General features: G+C 34.2%; 1 protein-coding gene across 4 annotated transcripts in view; it reads left to right on the top strand.

The window, feature by feature from the left end:
* Positions 1–21,377, top strand: part of LOC127552033 (cytochrome P450 2C23-like) — a 123,864-nt gene that overhangs the window by 5,345 nt on the left and 97,142 nt on the right. Inside the window, exons 2-8 of one of the 4 annotated variants that reach the window (XM_051982385.1) lie at positions 5,461–5,623; positions 5,938–6,087; positions 6,434–6,594; positions 9,490–9,666; positions 17,965–18,106; positions 19,540–19,727; positions 21,100–21,241. The exons of the other annotated variants lie outside the window; for them this stretch is intronic. Coding sequence (XP_051838345.1) covers positions 5,461–5,623; positions 5,938–6,087; positions 6,434–6,594; positions 9,490–9,666; positions 17,965–18,106; positions 19,540–19,727; positions 21,100–21,241 — 1,123 coding nt within the window. The remainder of the gene's footprint in view (positions 1–5,460; positions 5,624–5,937; positions 6,088–6,433; positions 6,595–9,489; positions 9,667–17,964; positions 18,107–19,539; positions 19,728–21,099; positions 21,242–21,377) is intronic. 4 annotated transcript variants of the gene reach the window in all.

Here is a 21,377-nt window from a genome sequence, read left to right as displayed (position 1 = left end):
CTTCCTCTTCCACAGGTCTGAGAGAGAAAATAGTCTATTTCTTATATATAATTTTAATTTATTCTTCTAATTTATTTGTAATCTTATTCTTATTCTTTATGCCTAGATCATGAACCCATTTTGATCTTGGTGTATGATGTTAAGTGTGAGTTGATGCCTAGTTTCTGCCATACTAATTTCCAATTTTCCCAGAAATTTTTGTCAAATAGTGAATTCCTAGCCCAAAAGTTGTGGTCTTTGGATTCATCAAACACTAGATTGCTATAGTTATTGACTATTTTGTCCTGTGAACCTAACCTATTCCACTGATCAACTAATCTATTTCTTTGCCAGTACCAAATTGTTTCGATGACCATTGCTTTATAGTACAGTTTTAGATCTGGTAAAGCTAGGCTACCTTCATTTGCTTTTTTTCCCATTAATTTCCTTGAAATTCTTGACCTTTTGTTCTTCCAGATGAATTTTGTTGTTATTTTTTTTAGATCAGTAAAATAGTTTCTTGTGAGTTTGATTGGTAGCATTAAATAAATCTATTAATTTAAATAGTATTGTCATCTCCATTATATTCACTCAAAGTACCCAAAAGCACTTGATATTTTTTCAATTGTTTAGACCTGACTTTATTTGTGTGGAAAGCGTGTTGTAATTTTGCTCATATAATTCCTGACTTTCCCTTGGCAGACAAATTCTCAAATATTTTATAGTATCAACAGGTATTTTAAATGGAATTTCTCTTTGTATCTCTTGCTATTGGATTTCATTAGTGATGTTAAGAATTTTGATGATTTATGTGGATTTCTTTTGTATCCTGCAACTTTGCTAAAATTGTGGATTATTGCTAATAGTTTTTTGGTTGCTTGTCTAGGATTCTCTAAGTATACCATCATATCATCTGTAAAAAGTCATAATTTGGTTTCCACATTACCTACTGAAATTCTGTTAATCTCTTTTTCTTCTCTTACTGGCAAGACTAGCATTTCTAATACAATATTAAATAGTAATGGTGATGATGGTGGGCAACCTTGTTTTATCCATGATCTTATTGGATCCCCATTATGTATGATGGTTGCTGATGGTTTTAAATAGATGTTACTATTTTAAGCAAAAGTCCATTTATTCCTATGCTCTCTAGTGTTTTTAATAGGAATGGATGTTGGATTTTATAAAATGTTTCTTTACTCTATTGAGATAATCATATGGTTTTTCTTAATTTGGTTATTGATATAGTCAATTATTAATAGTTTTTCTAATATTGAACCATCCCTGCATTCCTGATATAAATCTTACTTGGTCATAGTGTTTTACCTGTGGGATGATTTCTGTAATCTCTTTGCTAATATTTCATTTAAGATTTTTGCATCAATATTCATTAGGGATATTGGTCTATAACTTTCTTTCTCTGTTTTCATCCTACCTGATTTAGGTATTAGTACTATGTCTGTGTCATAAAAGGAATTTGGTTGGAGTCCTTAGTTTTGGAGTTAATTGTTTTTCAAATGTTATGTAGAATACACATGTAAATCTATCTGGCCCTGGAGATTTTTTTCTTAGAGAGTTGATTAATAACTTGTTTTATTTCTTTTTCTAAAATGTGACTATTTATTTATTTTCTCTTCTGTTAATCTGGGAAATCTATATTTTTGTAGGTATTACTCAATTTCACATTGATTATCAATTTATTGGCATGAAGCTGGGCAAAATAACTCCTAATTATTGCTCCAATTTCCTCTTTATTGGTGGAAAATTCTCCCTTTTTATTATTGAGACTAACAATGAAATTTTCCTCTTTCCTTTTTCTAATCAAATTAACTAAAGATTTATCTATTTTCTTGGTTTTTTCATAAAACCAACTCTTAGTTTTATTTATTAATTCAATAGTTTTTTACTTTCAATTTTACTAATTTCTCCTTTTATGTTTAGAATTTCACGTTTGGTATTTGATTTGGGGTTTTAATTTGCTCTTTTTCTAGTTTTTTAGTTTGAATTCAAGTCTAATCCATCGATCTTCTCTTTCTCTATTTTATGCTAGTAAGCATCTAGAGATATAAAATTTCCCCTTATTACCCCTTTGGCTGCATCCCACAAATTTTAGTATGTTGTCCAATTATTGTCATTCTCTTGGATGAAATTATTAATTTTGTCTATGATTTGCTATTTCACCCATTCGTTCTTTGGAATGACATTATTTAGGTTTCAATTGCTTTTTTGGTCTATTTTCTCTGGCCTTTTATTGAATGTAATTTTTATTGCATTATAATCTGAAAAAAATTCATTTATTATTTCTGCCTTTCTGCATTTGATTTTGAGGTCTTTATTTTTTAATGTATGGTCAATTTTTGTATAGGTTCCATGAACTTCCAAGAAGAAAGTGTATCTTCTCTGTCTCCATTCAATTATCTTCTGCTGGTAATTTGTTACACTCCCAATATAGGTGGATTCTGCCAGTACAGAGCTAATTCAGAGTCTGGATTTTGTAATTAGAGTAAGCGTAGTAGAAGGTCAGAAAGAAATGTGTGTTCTCTCTAACATCTTGTCTCCACACTAGAAGTCCCCATTATGAGAGTTTTTAGTTGTTTTTTTTTTCCCTCAAGTATTGTACAGTTTTTCTGCTTCACTCCTTGAAGTTGCCTTTCTTTATCAAGTCATGACCATGAGTCAAGAGGTAGACACTACCATCATTAATCCAAAAATGCTGCTAGGATGCTTATGAAAAGTCCCAATATTTTTTTACCTTTAGAAGTTCGAGAGGTCATCTTCTGAGCAAGAAAGTAAAGTAAGGAAACTATAACTAAGTAGAACCTCCTAATTCTAAGGAAATACCTCTCAAAGGCTTGGATGAAAGTCTTTTACCATTAATTGATGTTAAAATTAAACAGATGTTCAAATCAGATCTTCAAATTCTTAATTGGCTTCCAATTTTCCAGAGAATTTATGGGCTTTTACAGTAAAATGGTCAAAAGAAGTAGAAGCATTGCATGTTGACAGGTTTTTTTTTTTTAAATCTGACTTATGTTAAATCCTAAGAAAGGTTGTGTGCTACAGTGGATGGAACACTAGGCATAGTATCAGAAGTCCTCTCTATTTTGCTACTTTTGGAACTTTGGCACCATCCCTTTACATCACTGGGTTCTAACACCTTCTTTTGTGAAACAAGATGACTTCCAAGGTTTCTTTTCTCTTTAGGTCTGTTCCTATAGTTTGAGCTACCCATGCCTCCCTCCACTTTCTCCCTATTTTTTGGTAACAGTTGTCTCTATTCCAATTTCTCTATATAAAAGGGATATAATTTTGAATCTTCAATTGTGTTTTAAGTAATTTTCCCAATTGTTAGTGCCTTCACATAGGAAAAAAGGCAATGCTGATTCAGCTATCATTTCACTATTTTTCCCTTGGTGAGTCACCATTCCACAATCATCACCTCACCTTATCTGTTCTCCTGGGTCTTTTCTGTAAGGTCCACAAGTCTAATATTTTTAGGACTAGATGTTAGCTTAGGCTTTTTTATATAAAAAGTATACATATTTGTTTTCTAAATGGTATAGCTTTCTTAGCCTTTCTCACTCTATTTCCCTTACACTTAATTCCAGATTACTATTAGATATTCACAAGGAAGATTCCTTCTTTCTATTATGTTTCTCTGAAGCCATCCACATTTGTGAAAATATGAGATTCTAGAGTGATGGAAATATATTTTGATCATGGCTGTAGGAAAGATTTTACTGATTTTTAGACCCATGAATGAACGTTAATCACTCTGATGTCCCACAAATTTATCCCCTGGTGTTAGAGAGGGCCAAATGTGCACCCAATCTGCAGTGGGGGAGCAGTTTGGCTTAGCAGTGGGATAGTATGATAGTACAATGATCCAGGGAAGCTTACTTAGAATAACTCAGCTCACCAACAGATCCACCCTGTAACTTGTGATTCGTGAACCTTTTTGAGGGTAAATTCCAAATGGTTCCAGAGTTGTAAGTTGTCCTAAGTACATATTTCCTTACAAATAGGTCTCACTGCAATGCTACAGTAATTTTGTGTTCATTCTCTCCTTGTAGAACTTAAAGGGTTTTAGTAGCCACCCCTTTGAGGCCCCAAACTTCTGATTTAGATACAGAATGGAGAAATGAACCAATAGATGAATGAAACAATTTGCAAGTAAGCTTATAAAAATGTGTTGAAAATAAATGTAAGGTAATATCTGGGGAGGGGAAGGCACTAGCAATTTGGGGAAAGGTTAGGAAAAACGTGCAAAGAAAGTGTCATTTGAGCTAAGGTTGTAAAGATTAGGAATTCTAAGAGGCAAGGAAGAAATGGATCCTAGACATAGAAACTACAAAAGCCTTGTAGCATAGAGTATTGTGTGAGAAACATCAAGAGTACCATTTAGCCTAAACTATGAAACAGATGAAGAAGGATAAGGACACTGGACAGGGTGGGTTCTAGCTGGGTTATAAAGCATTTTAAATGTTTATAAAAGATACATTTTATCCCAAATGTAACAGGGAACCATTGAAGTTTGTTAATTATGAGGTCAAACCTATTTTTATATACCTGTACTTTAGCCATAAGTAAAGAAATTTGGACGATTTTTAGTGTAAGGAAAAAGTATTTTATTTTATTTTTGGTATAGAATTCCTAAGTATAACCAAGGATGATATTAGTGCAAGGTGTATAGATCTGTGAGTTATAGACATAGTAGTTATGAGATGACCAAGCATAAGAGTACAGAAAGAGAAGAGAAGATGACCCAGAACAATATTATGGGGAAAACTAATGAATGTGTGGTCAAATATGGACTATAATTCAGCAAAGGAAATTGATAAGTAGAAATGAGAAAGGGAAAGGGAATGGGAAAGGATACAGACAAAGACAGAGAAAGAGGGACAGGGAGGCAAAGAAGGATTTTAGAAACCCAGAGAGAAGAGAGTAAAGAGAAAAGAAGGTAGTCAAAAGAGTAGAATATTGTAAAGAAGTGTAGAAATATGTGAATTGAGGTAAGGGCACCAAATTTGGCTAAACTTAGACCTTTAGTAACTGGAGAGGTCAGTTGGAAGTGAGTGTTGACTGAAAAATTACTACAAATATTTCTGAAAGGAGGGAAGAGACAACAATAGTAGACAGCTTTTGTTAGGATCTTCCATAGGTCAACTACTCAAAATCAAATGCAGGTCTTTTTACATTTTTACCCAAGATAGGTACCAATGGAGCAAACTCTACCTGAAAAAAATTCGTTGCCATGTAATGACAGGGATTTCCAAAAAGCAAACTAAAAAAGAATGGGAATAAACCTTTGTTATCCCACAACTTATGTCCTTTTAGACTCGGGATTCATATATTTGGGATTCATTTACAACATAGCGTCCTATGCATGTATAGCTACACATATATATACATGCATATGGACCATCATGAGGTAGTTGTGGAGGTAAATTCCAACTCTCTTTCTTGGCATTCTTTTCACAGCTGGCTGAAAAATATGGCCCCATCTATACTCTTTATTTTGGAAGTCAGCGTATTGTGGTGCTGCATGATTATAAAATTATGAAGGAAGCTCTAATTGATCAAGGAGATGGTTTTGTAGACAGAGGAAATGTTCCAATATTTGATGATGTAATCAAAGGAAAAGGTAAGTTTAGTTAATTCAAAAGAGTAACTGAAAAGCAAAAAGACATATCAGAATTACATCACGTAATATCTTTGATTCTGAAATGACATTTTCCCAGCAGAATGGAATACTTCAATCCTGAGCATAGATATTGGTTTCATTTTTAATGTTCTGTTTTAGGTGCTGACCTAAGACAAAGCCTTCATGTGGCAGCAGAATTGCAAAAATTAAATTTGATCCATGAATTAGGCCAAAATCCCATGGCCATCATGTGCACTGTGCTCTCCACCACCTTCAGTGTTAGAATGACCAATGTCCTGTTCTCTTATATCTAGGAATTATTTTCAATGATGGAGAGAGTTGGAAACAAATGCGTAGATTTTCCCTTATGACTCTAAGGAACTTTGGGATGGGAAAAAGAAGCATTGAAGAAAGAGTTCAAGAAGAAGCCCAATGTCTGGTGGAGGAACTCAGGAACACAAAGGGTTGGTTTTCTTTTCTTTCCTCCTGAGGATGTGGAGTCCAATTACCCATCCCCAGGCCTAAATACTATTTGCTTTGGGAATCAAGCTATAAGGTAGTCTTTTATCACTGACAAGGTAATCACTGTGCTGGGCCAGAAAACTCCCTTCTCTCTTCTCATACTCTAATATCACAAGTTAATTTAGTTTTCTGTAAGAGTAAAGGAAATTGTTCAGGAGAATAACATCTTCTAATGTTAGAGGAAATAAAAACATAACATGGACAGAAAAAATGTCTGGGTTCTACATAATTGGAAACATTTCTGTTAAAGTTGTTTTTTTTTTTCCTTTTCACTTTTCTCCACATTAGGTCAGCCCACTGATCCCACCTTCATCCTTGCCTGTGCCCCATGCAATGTGATCTGTTCTATCCTCTTCCATGATCGATTCAAGTACAATGATGAAAAATTTCTATATCTGATGAAATTGTTAAATGAAAACTTTCAGCTCCTTAATTCACGGTGGACACACGTAAGACCAAAGCTGTCTTCATATTTTGTGACTGCTCAGTTTCAGCAACAGAACTGATGTACATAGATTTTCAGTACTTAGCAAATTCTCCAACTCACAGGAACATACAACCTTCATATATTATGTACTCAAGGATAATAATATCATGTAATATTTTTGGCTCTGAAATGAGATATTCTTTTCCTATTCTATGAATTACTTCTAGTTCGTATAAATATTTAAGGTATAGAGAGTATTATCTGATTAGATCTTAGGATATTTCAAGTATGGTGATGCTCATACATGTGGGCAAGTACAATAGTTATTAACAAAAAGCCTGTCCAAACCATTCTGAAGGATTAGGGAGGACAGCTGGCCAAAACTTAGGCAAGTAACTTACAGATTCTGGAAGTGTTATGGCTTAGTCTCTACAATGGATGGACATGTAGGATCAAAGCTGTCATTCACTGAAACCAGAACTAAAGATCCTCTTCCTCCTCTTTCTACCCACTAACAGTGCCTCTTTCTCTCACTTCAGATACTGAGCATCCCTGACATTTTCTGGTCTCGAATTAGTTGCCCCTCTCCCCAGTCCTAATCACCAGTCCTACTAGAATTTAGCTGCATTATACTTTACTAATGTCCCATTACTGGAAGACAAGGAAGCATTGTCTCCTATTCATGTTTCTCTCTCTGCTCCATTTGGTCAGAGAAATGAGATTGTTACCACCTGAAATTGAATGGCTTCTGACTTCCCTAGTTCTGTTGTATCTTATCCTGAAATTTGTTCTGTCCAATTAGGATGTTTTGTTTGCTGATGGCTAGTAGAAATTCTTCCTTTATTCAAATCAATACCAAGTCCTCTCTGAATGGATGCCTTTGACACAGACATAGACACACACAAACACAAACACGCACGCAAAACACACGTGCACACACACACACACACACACACACACTGCTGTTTTGCTGTAAAGATTGTTTGAAAAGTTGGTCCCCAATAGCATGCTCTTTTAAAAAAATATTTATTTTTTATTTTATTTTATTTTTTTAAAAAATAACTTTTTATTGATAGAACCCATGCCAGGGTAATTTTTTACAGCATTATCCCTTGCACTCACTTCTGTTCCGATTTTTTCCCTCCCTCCCTCCAACCCCTCCCCCAGATGGCAAGAAGTCCTTTACATGTTGAATAGGTTACAGTATATCTTAGATACAATATATGTGTGCAGAACCGAACACTTCTCTTGTTGCACAGGGAGAATTGGATTCAGAAGGTATAAATTTCTGGGAAGAAAAACTAAAATACAAGCAGTTTATATTCATTTCTCAGTGTTCTTTCTTTGGGTGTAGCTGCTTCGGTCCATCCTTGATCAATTGAAACTGAGTTAGGTCTCTTTATCGAAGAGATCCACTTCCATCAGAATACATCCTCAAACAGTATCGTTGTTGAAGTATATAATGATCTCCTGGTTCTCATTTCACTTAGCATCAGTTCATGTAAAATCTCACCAGTCCTCTCTGTATTCATCTTGCTGGTCATTCCTTACAGAACAATAATATTCCATAACGTTCATATACCACAATTTATTCAACCATTCTCCAATTGATGGGTATCCATTCACTTTCCAGCTTCTAGCCACTACAAACAGGGCCGCCACAAACATTTTGGTACATACAGGTCCCTTTCCCTTCTTTAGTATCTCTTTGGGGTATAAACCCAGTAGAAACACTGCTGGATCAAAGAGTATGCATAGTTTGATAACTTTTTGAGCATAGTTCCAAATTGCTCTCCAGAATGGCTGGATGTGTTCACAATCCCACCAACAATGTATTAGTGTCCCTGTTTTCCCATATCCCCTCCAATATTCCGCATTATCTTTCCCTGTCACTCTAGCCAATCTGACAGGTGTGTAGTGATATCTGAGTTGTCTTAATTTGCATTTCTCTAATTAATAATGATTTGGAGAATATTTTCATATGTCTATAAATAGTTTCAATTTCTTCATCTGAGAATTGTCTGTTCATATCCTTTGACCATTTATCAATTGGAGAATGGTTTGACCAAAGAGCATTCTCAAAAAAAAAAATAGAGAAGTGCTGATTTTTCCTCACAAATATTTCAAAATGTATTTAAACAAAGGTAAACGTCATACATTAGAGGGACTGTGAGAAAATCAGCCTATTGACAAACTGTTGGTGTAGCTGTGACACCTGAAAAGTAATTAAGATATATCATTCTCAAATTAGCAAATTGTATCTGTTCTATGAACCAGCAATATCATTATTTAGCCTGTATGCCTCCCAAAAAAAAATCAAAAAAGGAAGTATATAAAATTGAAAGTCTTATGCAAAAAAATTGAACAGATTTTTGGGGGCTTCAAAATATTGGAAACTAAGGGCTTTCATTAATTGGGAATAGCTGAATAAATTCTGCTATATGAATATAATAGAATTTTATATTTTGAGAAATGATGAAAAGCACAGCTGTACACATGGGAAGACTTTATGCATAGATGCCAAAAAAGTCAATAGAACCAATTTGTACAATGACAAAAACAATGGAAAGATAAATATGATGCAAGGCTAATGGACTTTGATTGATATAAGAACACACCATGATTCCAGAGGAACCACAGTGAAACTTGCTACCCTCCTTTTGACAGAGGTGATGGACTCAAGATATAGAATGTGAAATGTGTTTCTCTAAATGGGGATTTGTTTTACTTGACTATGTATACAGGTTTCAAGGAATTTATTTTTCTTTTTTCTCCAATATGTGGGGAACATAAGAGAGAAAACATTTTTTGTCAATAAAAATGAATAGCATAGAATAGTTTACAAATAGAAATACAAAGTTATTTCTTTATGATAGAAAACTCACATTTTTTTGCTTATTTTTTTGGGGGGGGGTAGTTCTACAACTTTTTACCAGGATTCAGAGTGTATCTCCCTGGAAAGCATAAACAAATTTTGAAAAATGTGGAAGAACTGAAACATTTTATTTTGGAAAGAGTGAAGGAGCATCAAAAAATACTAGATCCCACCAATCCTCAAGACTACATTGACTGCTACCTCTCCAAAATGCAGCAGGTAAAATGCATTGGGGAACACTTTGTTCATTGAACATTGCTCATATTCTAAGATTCTTTCAGGCCACACTCTTCAAACTATGTGGGACAGTATCTATCATTTAAAAAAAAAATCCGAAACCCTCAGAGTAAGAAAAAGCAAAAAGGCTTTATTATGATCTCATGAGAAAGGGAATCTTCACCTGACAAGATGTTTGTCTGCAAAGGGAGGGCAAAGCATAAACTGCAAAACACCAGAATAAATACCCTGAATGCAGAACTCTTCCCCCAAGACCTTACCCACTTCCCAGCCTGGCCTTTTCCCATTGTTTGATGGAGTCTGGGATTACTTCTAATCTTGGAAATCTAACCCAGAAACAAAAGAATAAATTGCCTTTAAAAGAGATACTTAAATACTAATTAATAAGAGGTGGTGGGAAACAGGTGGGGACAAACACCTGCAACTTTTTAGCTTATAATTCTATTTGTTATTATAAAGTGTCAAGTCACAATTAAGGTGTAGTTTAAGCCTATATTTGTTCATACAATTCCACACAAAATCATTGGAAGGGACATCAGAAAATATCAAAGCATCCATTTTCCCTAAAGTGTCCATTGGTTTTCTAGTAACTGGTCTCTTTGGTATATTCCTGTCCTTTCTATCAACTTTGTAAGAGAAATTGGAAGAGTTCTCATTTGCTAGGAGATGAGCTAATGATCTAGGCTTTTTTTTGTTTGGAAGAGGATATTGTATTGGAGAATAATAATAGGAAACAATTAAGCAATATTTCGTAAGAGCCTACTATAAGCCAGATACTTTACTAAGAGCTGAATACAAAAAGCTTACAATTAAATGAAAGAGACAATATACAAAAAAAAAATACATAACAAACTCTAAATAGGAGATATGAGTTGACTTTAGATCCAAATCAACTTCAGATACTTTCTAGCTATGTAGTCCTGGGCAAGTTATATTACCACTGACTCCCTCAGTTTCTTGTGAGGATAAGATGATATGTTTGTAAAGCATATTGTTAACTTTAAAATAAAGGTAGCAGATGGCTCAGTGAATTGAACACTGGGGCCGGAATAAGAAAGACCTAAATTCAAATCCACCTCAAACACTTCCAAGTTGTTAAGTCACTTAACCTCTCATTGCCTGAACATAAATCCACTGGAAAAGGAAAGACCAACCACACCAGTATCTTTGCCCAGAAAAGATGAAATGGCTTTAGGAAAGATCAGATATGATTGAACAGAAATAGACCACAAACCTGAAAGAATATAAATGCTAGCTACTATTATAAATGCTAGTTATAACTAGCTGCCACAAAAGCATTCATAATTAATTATTTTCAGGAATAGGATAGTCTTTAGCTTGCTCCACAGAAAAATGAAAAAGATACAAAAACCTCCAAAAAATGTGCAAATAAATTCAGAAAACAAATAAAGCACTTATAGTATCCTATTCTTTCCCCTGATGATAAAAATTTCCTCAGGTTTTCCAGGACATCAGTCTAACATTCCATTTAATCATCAAACTATCTTCCCATCCTATATAGTTCCACTCAGACTGATAGAGGGAGCTAGAAGATACCATGGATAGAGTATTGAGCCTGAAATCAGACCTTTAGCTTCATAATATTCAATTAGTTGTTCTCCCACTAGTTTCCACATATTTGGCTCCAATTTTTCATCCTTAGAGAACCAAGGAGACATACACTCTTATATATATATATATTTTATTATAGCTTTTTATTTACAAGATATATGCGTGGATAATTTTTCAGCCTTGACAATTGCAAGACCTTTTGTTCCAACTTTTTCCCTCCCTTACCCCACTCCTTCCCCCAGATGACAGGTTGACCAATACATGTTAAATATGTTAAAGTATAAGTTAAATACAATATATGTATACATGTTCAAACAATTATTTTGCTGTACAAAAAGAATCAGACTTTGAAATAGTATACAATTAGCCTGTGAAGGAAATCAAAAATGCAGGCAGACAAAAATAGAGGGATTGGGAATTCTATGTAATGGTTCATAGTCATCTCCCAGAGTTCTTTCACTGAGTGTATGTGGTTCAGTTCATTACTGCTCTATTGGAACTGATTTGGTTCATCTCATTGTTGAACAAAGCCACGTCTATCAAAATTGATCATCATATAGTATTGTTGTTGAAGTATATGATAATCTCTTGGTCCTGCTCATTTCACTTAGCATCAGTTCATGTAAGTCTCTCCAGGCCTTTCTGAAATCATCCTGCTGGTCTTTTCTTACAGAACAATAATATTCCATAATATTCATATACAACAATTTATTCAGCCATTCTCCAATTATAGGCATCCACTTATTTTCCAGTTTCTGGCCGCTACAAAGAGGGCTGCCACAAACATTGTTGCATATACAGTTCCCTTTCCCTTCTTTAAAATCTCTTTGGGATATAAGCCCAGTAGTAACACTGCTGGATCAAAGGGTATGCATAGTTTGATAACTTTTTGAGTATAATTCCAAATTGCTCTCCACAATGGCTGGATCTATTCACAATTCCACCAACAATGTATCAGTTTCCCAGTTTTCTCACATCCCCTCCAACATTCTGCATTATCTTTCCCTGTCATTCTAGACAATCTCACAGGTATGTAGTGGTATCTCAGAGTTGTCTAAATTTGCATTTCTCTGATTAATAATGACTTGGAGCATCTTTTCATATGGCTATAAATAGTTTCAATTTCTTCATCTGAGAATTATCTGTTCATATCCTTTGACCATTTATCAATTGGAGAATGGCTTGATTTTTTATAAATTAGAGTCAGTTCTCTATATATTTTGGAAATGAGGCCTTTATCAGAACCGTTGACTGTAAAAATGTTTTCCCAGTTTATTGCTTCCCTTCTAATCTTGTTTGCATTAGTTTTGTTTGTATAAAAATTTATCAATTTGATATAATCAAAAATTTCTATTTTGTGATTAATAATGATCTCTAGTTCTTCTTTGGTCACAAATTCCTTCCTCTTCCACAGGTCTGAGAGGTAAACTATCCTGTGTTCTTCTAATTTATTTATAATCTCATTCTTTATGCCTAGGTCATGAATGCATTTTGACCTTATCTTGGTGTACGGTGTTAAGTGTGAGTCAATGCCTAGTTTTTTCCATATTAATTTCCAATTTTCCCAGCAATATTTGTCAAACAGTGAGTCCTTATCCCAAAATCTGGGATCTTTGTGTTTGTCAAACACTAGATTGTTAAAGTTATTGGCTGTTTTTGTCCTTTGAATCTAACCTATTCCACTGATCAACTAGTCTATTTCTTAGCCACTACCAAATGGTTTTGGTAATCTCTGCTTAATAATATAATTTTAGATCTGGACCAGCTAGGGCACCTTCATTTGATTTTTTTTCATTACTTCCCTTGAAATTCTTGACCTTTTGTTTTTCCATATGAACTTTGTTGTTATTTCTTCTAGGTCATTAAAATAGTTTTTTGGGAGTCTGATTGATATAGTGTTAAATAAATAGATTAGTTTAGGTAGTATTGTCATCTTTATTATATTTCCTTGCCCTATCCAACAGCATTTAATATTTTTCCAATTGGTTAGATCAGACTTTATTTGTGTGGAAAGTGTTTTGTAGTTTTGCTCATATAGTTCCTGATTTTCCCTTGGCAGATAGATTCCTAAATATTTTATACTATCAGGAGTTACTTTAAATGGAATTTGTCTTTGTAACTCTAACTGTTGGATTTTGGTAGTGATATATAAGAATGCTGATGACTTATGTGGGTTTATTTTGTATCCTGCAACTTTGCTGAAGGTGTGGATTATTTCTAATAGCTTTTTAGTAGAATCTCTGGAGATCTCTAAGTATACCACCATATCATCAGCAAAGAATGATAATTTGGTTTTCTCATTACCTATTCTCATTACTTTAATCTCTTTCTCAACTCTTATTTCCAAAGCTATCATTTCTAATACAATATTGAATAGTGATGGTGATAGTGGGCAATCTTGTTTCACTCCTGATTTTATTGGGAATGGTTGCAGTTTATCCCCATTACATATGATGTTTACTGATGGTTTTAAATAGATACTACTGATTATTTTAAGGAAAAGACCATTTATTCCTATACTCTCAAGTGTTTTTAATAGGAATGGATGTTGGATTTTATCAAATGCTTTTTCTGCATCTACTGAGATGATCATATGGTTTTTGTTAATTTGGTTTAATATGGCCAATTATACTGATAATTTTCTTAATATTGAACCAACCCTGCATTCCTGGTATAAATCCTACTTGATCGTGTTGTATTATCCTGGGGATGATTTTCTGTAGTCTTTTTGCTAATATCTTATTTAAGGTTTTAGCATCAGTATTCATTAGGGAGATTGGTCTATAATTTTCTTTCTCTGTTTTCAGCCTACCTCATTTAGGTATCAGGTCTATGTCATAAAAGGAATTTGGCAAGACTCCTTCATTCCCTATTTTTTCATATAGTTTATATAGCATTGGAGCTAATTGTTCTTTAAGTATTTGGTAGAATTCACATGTAAATCCATCTGGTCCTGAGGATTTTTTCTTAGGGAGTTGATTAATAGCTTGTTCTATTTCTTTTTCTGAAATGGGACTATGTAAGCTATTTACTTCCTCCTCTGTTAATCTGGTAAGCCTATATTTTTGGAGGTAGTCATCTATTTCCCTTAGGTTATCAAATTTATTGGCATAAAGTTTGGCAAAGTAACTCCTTATTATTGCTCTAATTTCCTCTTCATTGGTTGAAAGTTCTCCCTTTTCATTTTTAAGACTAACAATTTGATTTTCCTCTTTCCTTCTTCTCATCAGATTTACCAAAGGTTGATCTATTTTATTGTTTTTTTCATAAAACCAACTCTTAGTTTTATTTATTAATTCAATAGTTTTTTACTTTCAATTTTATCATTTTCTCCTTTTAATTTTAGAATTTCAAATTTAGTATTTAATTAGTTTTTTTTTAATTTGGTCTTTTTCTAACTTTTTAAGTTGCAAGCCCAATTCATTGATGTTCTCTTTCTCTATTTTATTCAAGTAAGCCTCTAAAGATATAAAAATTTCCCTTATTACCACTTTGGCTGCATCCCACAAATTTTGGTATGATGTCTCATCATTGTCATTATCTTGAGTGAAATTATTAATTGTGTCTATAATTTGCTGTTTCACCCAATCATCCTTTAAGAGGGGATTATTTAGTTTCCAATTATTTTTTGGTCTATTTACCCCTAACTTTTTGTTGAATGTAGTTTTTATTGCATCATGATCTGAAAAGAAAGCATTTATTATTTCTGCCTTCCTGCATTTAATTTTGAGGTCTTTATGTCCTAATATATGGTCAATTTTTTATAAGTTCCATGAACTGCTGAGAAGAAAGTATACTCCTTTCTGTCATCATTCAGTTTTCTCCAAAGATCTATCATGCCTAATTTTTCTAATATTCTATTTATCTCTTTAGTTTCTTTCTTATTTGTTTTGTGGTTTGATTTATCTAATTCTGAGAGTGCAAGGTTGAGATCTCCCACTATTGTAGTTTTGCTGTCTATTTCTGCTTGCAAGTCTTTTAACTTCTCCTTTAGGAAGTTAGATGCTATACCACTTGGTGCATATATGTTTAGTATTGATATTGTTTCATTGTCTATGCTACCCTTTAGCAAGATATAGTTTTCTTCCTTATCTCTTTTAATTAAATCAATTTTTGCTTTTGCTTGCTCTGAGATAAGGATGGCTACCCCTGCTTTGTTTTTTTAAATTCACCTGAAGCATAATAGATTCTGCTCCAGCCTTTTACATTTACTCTGTATGTATCATCCTTCTTTAAATGTGTTTCCTGTAAACAACATATTGTAGGGTTCTGACTTTTGATCCAATATGCAATTCATCTCTGCTTTATGGAAGAGTCTATCCCATTCACATTTACAGTTAAAATTACTAATTCCATATTTCCTGCCATCTTATTATCCCCAGATTATGCTTTTCTTTTTCTTACTCTGCCTTACCCCTTTACCCAGTATTAAACTTACTCTGATATTTTTAAGAGTCGAATGATCTGCTTCCAAGTTACCAACAAACCTTGCTTCTTTATTAACCAAATCATACTTGCTACATACTTTGATTTTAAAATTTTCTAATCTCTTCTTTGATTTTTCAGAGAGTAGTCCTGACCTATTCAAATTTATTTTTCTGAAGAGGTGAAGAACTTTCTTTGCCCAAAAATACTTCTTTAGTGTTGAAAATCGAATGTTTGAACACTAATGTTCTTAATGTATTAAACTTGATGCTTCTTTGTCTTGGATAGTCTCTGAATGCTATGTATGTATGTATCTATCTATACTTTAATCCTCATTTTTTTAAACAATTGTGCATTTTCCATTATTTAAATATTATATACAGGATTAAAATTAATTTTCTATTCCTACACATAGAAGATTCTTAAAACTGTTCATGTCTGATCTTCAACATTCTCTTGGCTTGTAGAGAATCAATGTGTTCTTCCAACATTGTTATCTCTACATTTGGTGTCAAATTTCTCTATTTTCTAGTATTAAATCTGCAAGTTTTATCTTAAAAGAATTTATACAGTTTTAGACACATTATCTATTATATGTTCTAAATTGCCTATTCGCTTTTTAATTTTTGAAACATTGTTTAGGCCACACTTTATCCTTTTTTTTTCTTTTAATTCTTTTTTTTTTGTGAAACATTTTAATAATAATAATAATAATAATAATAATAATAATAATAGCTATAGTGTTTATCTCACACTTCAATACCTCAAACAAATTTTATAAATATCATCTCACTTGTGCCTCACAACAATCTCAGGAAGCAGGTGCTATTATTATTTCCATTTTAGAGATGAGAAAATGGAGTCATACAAAAATGAAATAATTGGCTCAGAATCACAAAGCTAGAGAAATTTACTGCTAAATTTGAACTCAGGTTTTGTTAACTTCAAGTCCAATACTCCATCCATTGTGCCATCTAACTGGCTCTAGTGCATTATGCTTTTATTTCTGAGAGTCCTATAATGCTTACTGCATTGTTTTCTGATTTATCAGAGATGTTTAAATAGTTGTTCTTGATTACATCATCTAGATTATTTTTTAATATCACAATCTAAATTATTTGCTAATTTCTCCATTTCACGCCAGTTGAACTGAGTAGAAATTGACTTCTTACTTTGTCTCAGCCTTTAAAAAAATTATAATATGGGAGCTTCATTTATATTTCTGGTAACCTAATATCAGGTCTTCTATTTGGGCCATTCCGTCTTCCACCCCTTTCCAATTCTTCTGTGATCTTAAAAAAAATCATCTGATTTTTTTAGGCCTCTATTTTCTTTGCTATAAAATTACTATGATCTCCAAGATTCTTCCAAACTCTAAATCCAATGAGCTTGCATATTTCATAGAATTTCACAGCATCTATGAATTGGAAAGGACCTCTGCAGCCACATAATTTAAAATCTGAAACAGAATACTTTTGCTTCCACACTGCTAGTTTAAGGATGCATAATAATGCTTTGAAGTTGCATAGACACATTTCATTTCTACATGAAAGGGATAATCAAGGCTGAACGAAATTTTTCATTAAATGACAAGTTTCTCATCTGAGAAATAATTCAACGTTAGGCTGAATAACCACTTAAGGGAGATTATGAAAAGGAAATTTCTGATCATTTGCAGGTTGATGAATTTCACCTTTCCTTGCAGAATTTGAAATTCTTTATTTCTACCATAAATTTCACATTTTGAAAAACTGAAATTTCTTCTGTTGCTTCTTGTTTTATTAAAGTGCTATCTTGTTTGGGAGTGAAAACTAAAAGCATGAGGGCTCTCTTACTAGTTCATTACAGTTTTGCATGAATTATTTGATCAGTGCCTTTCCCTACCTAACATGTCATTGAGATTAAGTAGAGAACTGAAAAGGATCCAACTCTCTCCTGTTACCTAGAAGGAAGCTCAGAAGAATGCAGTGACTTTCCCATGGCCATATACATGTATCTTAGCTGAGGCTAAATTTAGGCCCGGTTCTTCCTGATTCAAAATCTTGTGCTCTATCTATTATGTCATATTGTTTGAGGAAAAGAAAGTTCCTTGGAAAGGGCAAACCTATGGCTGGACAGTGGAAGCCTAAGGATATCAGGCAGGTTCTAGTCTCTTTGAGTTGACAAAAAGGTGGAAGAAGGCTCCTAGGACATGTATTTATGTATTCACACATTTCATATGGTTCCTAATGACAGCTTCCCAGCTGTCTCTCATTATTTCATCTGTTTGTACCTTTACCCTAGGAAAAAGATAATCCCCACTCTGAATTTGACTTAGAGAATCTACTAATAGCTGGAGGAAACTTATTTACTGCTGGAACAGAGACAACCAGCAGCACTCTAAGATATGGCCTGCTGCTCATTCTGAAGCATCCTGAGGTCCAAGGTAAAGTACAAGAATTGCCATACTTACAGACCAGGCTTACTGTCCCAGCCCTGTACTTTGCTCAGGAGTTAATTCCACTTTCCCGCTTTTGAGTTTGTATGACTTCCACATAGACTAGCAACAGGTCAGATGGTAGCATAGAACACTTGGGCAAGACATAGTTATTTAAACATGTGAAGTTCTGTCAAGGGGAATTCAATTCCCTTTAACTAACATGTATAAATTGTTTACTGTGAACTTTAGCTCTACTTAAGACAAAAAGAGTCAAATGAAAGATCACCATTCCACAGGGACATAGTCTAACAGTGCTGGTTCTGTGGGAGCAGAATTAGGAACCAAGGAGAGAAGAAATTGCAAATTGATAAATGGAAACTTCATTTAGGGAAAGACTTGTAAACTATTAATGTTCTCCCAAAGCCCATTTAGCTATTTAGCTGCCTTGGAGGTAATGAGTTCTCCTTTATTGAAGGTTCTTAAGCAAAATTTCAGTGACCCTTTGTTCATTCCATTAGAAATCCTGTTTCTAATTAGGAGAATTAGACAGTCCAATTAACAGGACACTGGCTCTGGAATGAGGAGAACCTGACACTTAATACTTACTAGCTGTATGGCCCTAGGTAAGTCACTTAAGCCCAATTCCTTTAAAAAAAATCAATTATCTATATCTATAGACAAATAACATATAACAGGCTGTTATATAATCTCTATTATATTATAATATATATCACATAATATAATAGAGATAATATAATATATATATTATAGATAGATAACAGCATAATAGGCATGGATAGCCATAGGTAAAAATGAGTCTTTTCAAATACTGAAATTCTGTGTCCCAGAAACTTAGATGTTGATCAGGAACTGAAATATATATATCTGGTAAATGGATTAAATCAAGATGATAATGTCATCTCCAGAACTATCAAATTCAAATGAAAACATTTACTTAAATTGAGAACACTAAATAGCATTAATATAAAGGATGTAGAATTTGCAAAGCACTTGACATATTATTTCATCTGATGTCCTCTAAGGGAGAATACAGCTATTATTTCTATTGGACAAATTATAAAAAAAATTAGATTTTAAGGTATAAGGAATCTTGGAAGACACATAATTTATGACCCCCATTTTTCAGATGAGGAAAATCAGGATTAGAAATGCATAATGACTTGGCTGAATTGACACAGATGATGGTATAAAGAGGAATACAAACATAATTCTTCCTGATTCCTAATTACTGAACACAGAGAATCATTCCATTGCTGCTGTTAAAGCCTTTGTCTCCTTGACTGAGGAGAAACAGAACCCTGAGCCTCTCTGAGAATCATTGCAGATCATATCATCAGCCAGATACTCCACACAAGCTCTGTTGGGCATTCTGAGAAGACCCGGGATTCTGGTGATTATTCCTGGTTTTATTCCTGCAGCAAAAATTCATGAGGAAATTGACCGTGTGATTGGACATAATCGAGCTCCTTCCATAAAGGACAGACAAGATATGCCCTATATGGATGCTGTGGTACACGAAGTGCAAAGATTTGCTAACATCATACCTCTCAACCTGTCCCATGCAGTGACTCGGGACATCCAGTTGCAAGAATATTTCGTCCCCAAGGTCAGTAATCATGGGGGAATGGGATCTAGTGTTGGAAGACATCTCAAATATAATCTGATTCAGTGATCTCATTCTAGACATGAGCAAATCAAGTCCCATTGTCTTGATCTCATAGGAAGTCTTCTGTTACATATAGCTAACTTAGATGTAGTGCTGAATGAAAAATGAGAAAAAGGTATTTGTTATCTTGTTTCTTCCTGCTTGCCAATCACCACAGCAACAGCACAGAAAGCAAATGTACAGGGAAAATAATGGAAAGATTGCTCAAAATAATTTCCATTTTTTTCATCTCTTCTTATTAGACAGTGAAATCGATCAGGGAAATATTATTATCTGTCCCATTGTGCAGGTGGGCACTTGAAACTGAGTTTCAAGTCAGATGAATTGCCTATGGTCACTTAAAATGTTGGAGTAAAGATTAAATCCTAGATATAAATTCCCAAATATTGCTTTTCAGGGTTACCAAAACCATTGATTGAGTGAATTTGAATTAGATTAAGCTTTCCTAGCATTGGATTAACAGAATTATTCTCCCTGGAAGAAAGAAGAAGGGAGTATTCCAGTTACTTTCACATTTAACATACCCCACTGAGTGCACTGTTCAGTTCATATCCTCAAGACTTCAGAAAGAATCTCCTGTGTAAGGATTGCTGGGCCACATTCTGCTGACATCAAAAAAGAATTGAAGGTTGTTTGACTATTGAGGACCTTGACTTCTCTTGGAGAAAGCACAATTTAGCACAGAAAGTTCCAGTCAAAGTATCAATTCTCTTCTTCAGAGCCAAGTTGTGACTTGATTGACAGAATGATTTTCTGTTGAAGAAACTCCCTTGGCAGGAAGTCTGGTCTATTCCTACTTTCCTTAATCATTGCCAGCGACACGGGCATTTCTCTTATTTTGCCCAGAGTTGCACAGGCATATGGTGTACACATAGGGCATGGAACTGAGGGGACAGGGAGCACAAAGAGCTTTAGTCTTAGTCAAAGTTTCCTTGGTGGTACTCAAAGTTAATATGTGAGGAAAACTAGGAATTCTAAAAGGATGAAGTGAGCAAGGTGTGCCTTCTAGCCATGGGCCACAACTATTATAAAGTCATGAAGAGCAGAGAGGGAGCATTGTGGATGGGAAATAGCAGTTGGACCAATTTAGGCTAGAACCCCAAAGTAGGTGATAGAAACAATAATGCAGATATCAACGTGAAAAGCTAGCCTAGAATCTGTGCAAATTCTCAGTAGCTAGATGTCCCAATTGCCACCATAGAAGAGGAGTATGTATTTTGTGCTACAGACAGGAGGGAGCCACTGAAGGTCCTTGGGATTGACATAGCAGGGGTATTCATAATTATAATTGACTCTAATTTCTTCCCTTTAGGGCACAACAATCTTCCCACTCCTCTTCCCAATCTTGTCTGATAGCAAAGAGTTTCCCAACCCTGAACGGTTTGACCCCCAACACTTCCTGGATGAGAATGGGAAATTCAAAAAAAGTGACTACTTCATGCCTTTTTCCATTGGTAAAAAGAAACCCTTCGTATCTGCATCTCTCAATCTAATAGGAGAATCCTGTTCCCTCTCTAACCCTCCTCTCACTGAGCTTCCTCCCAGTGATCCTTCTGAGGACAGCCCACTATGGCATGTGACACACTTTTT

The sequence above is a fragment of the Antechinus flavipes genome, chromosome 2, assembly GCF_016432865.1.
Source record: "Antechinus flavipes isolate AdamAnt ecotype Samford, QLD, Australia chromosome 2, AdamAnt_v2, whole genome shotgun sequence".
In the NCBI taxonomy this organism is placed as follows: Eukaryota; Metazoa; Chordata; class Mammalia; order Dasyuromorphia; family Dasyuridae; genus Antechinus; species Antechinus flavipes.
The sequence above is the reverse complement of the archived record's forward strand: the minus strand, read 5'-3'. Positions and strand labels throughout refer to the sequence as shown.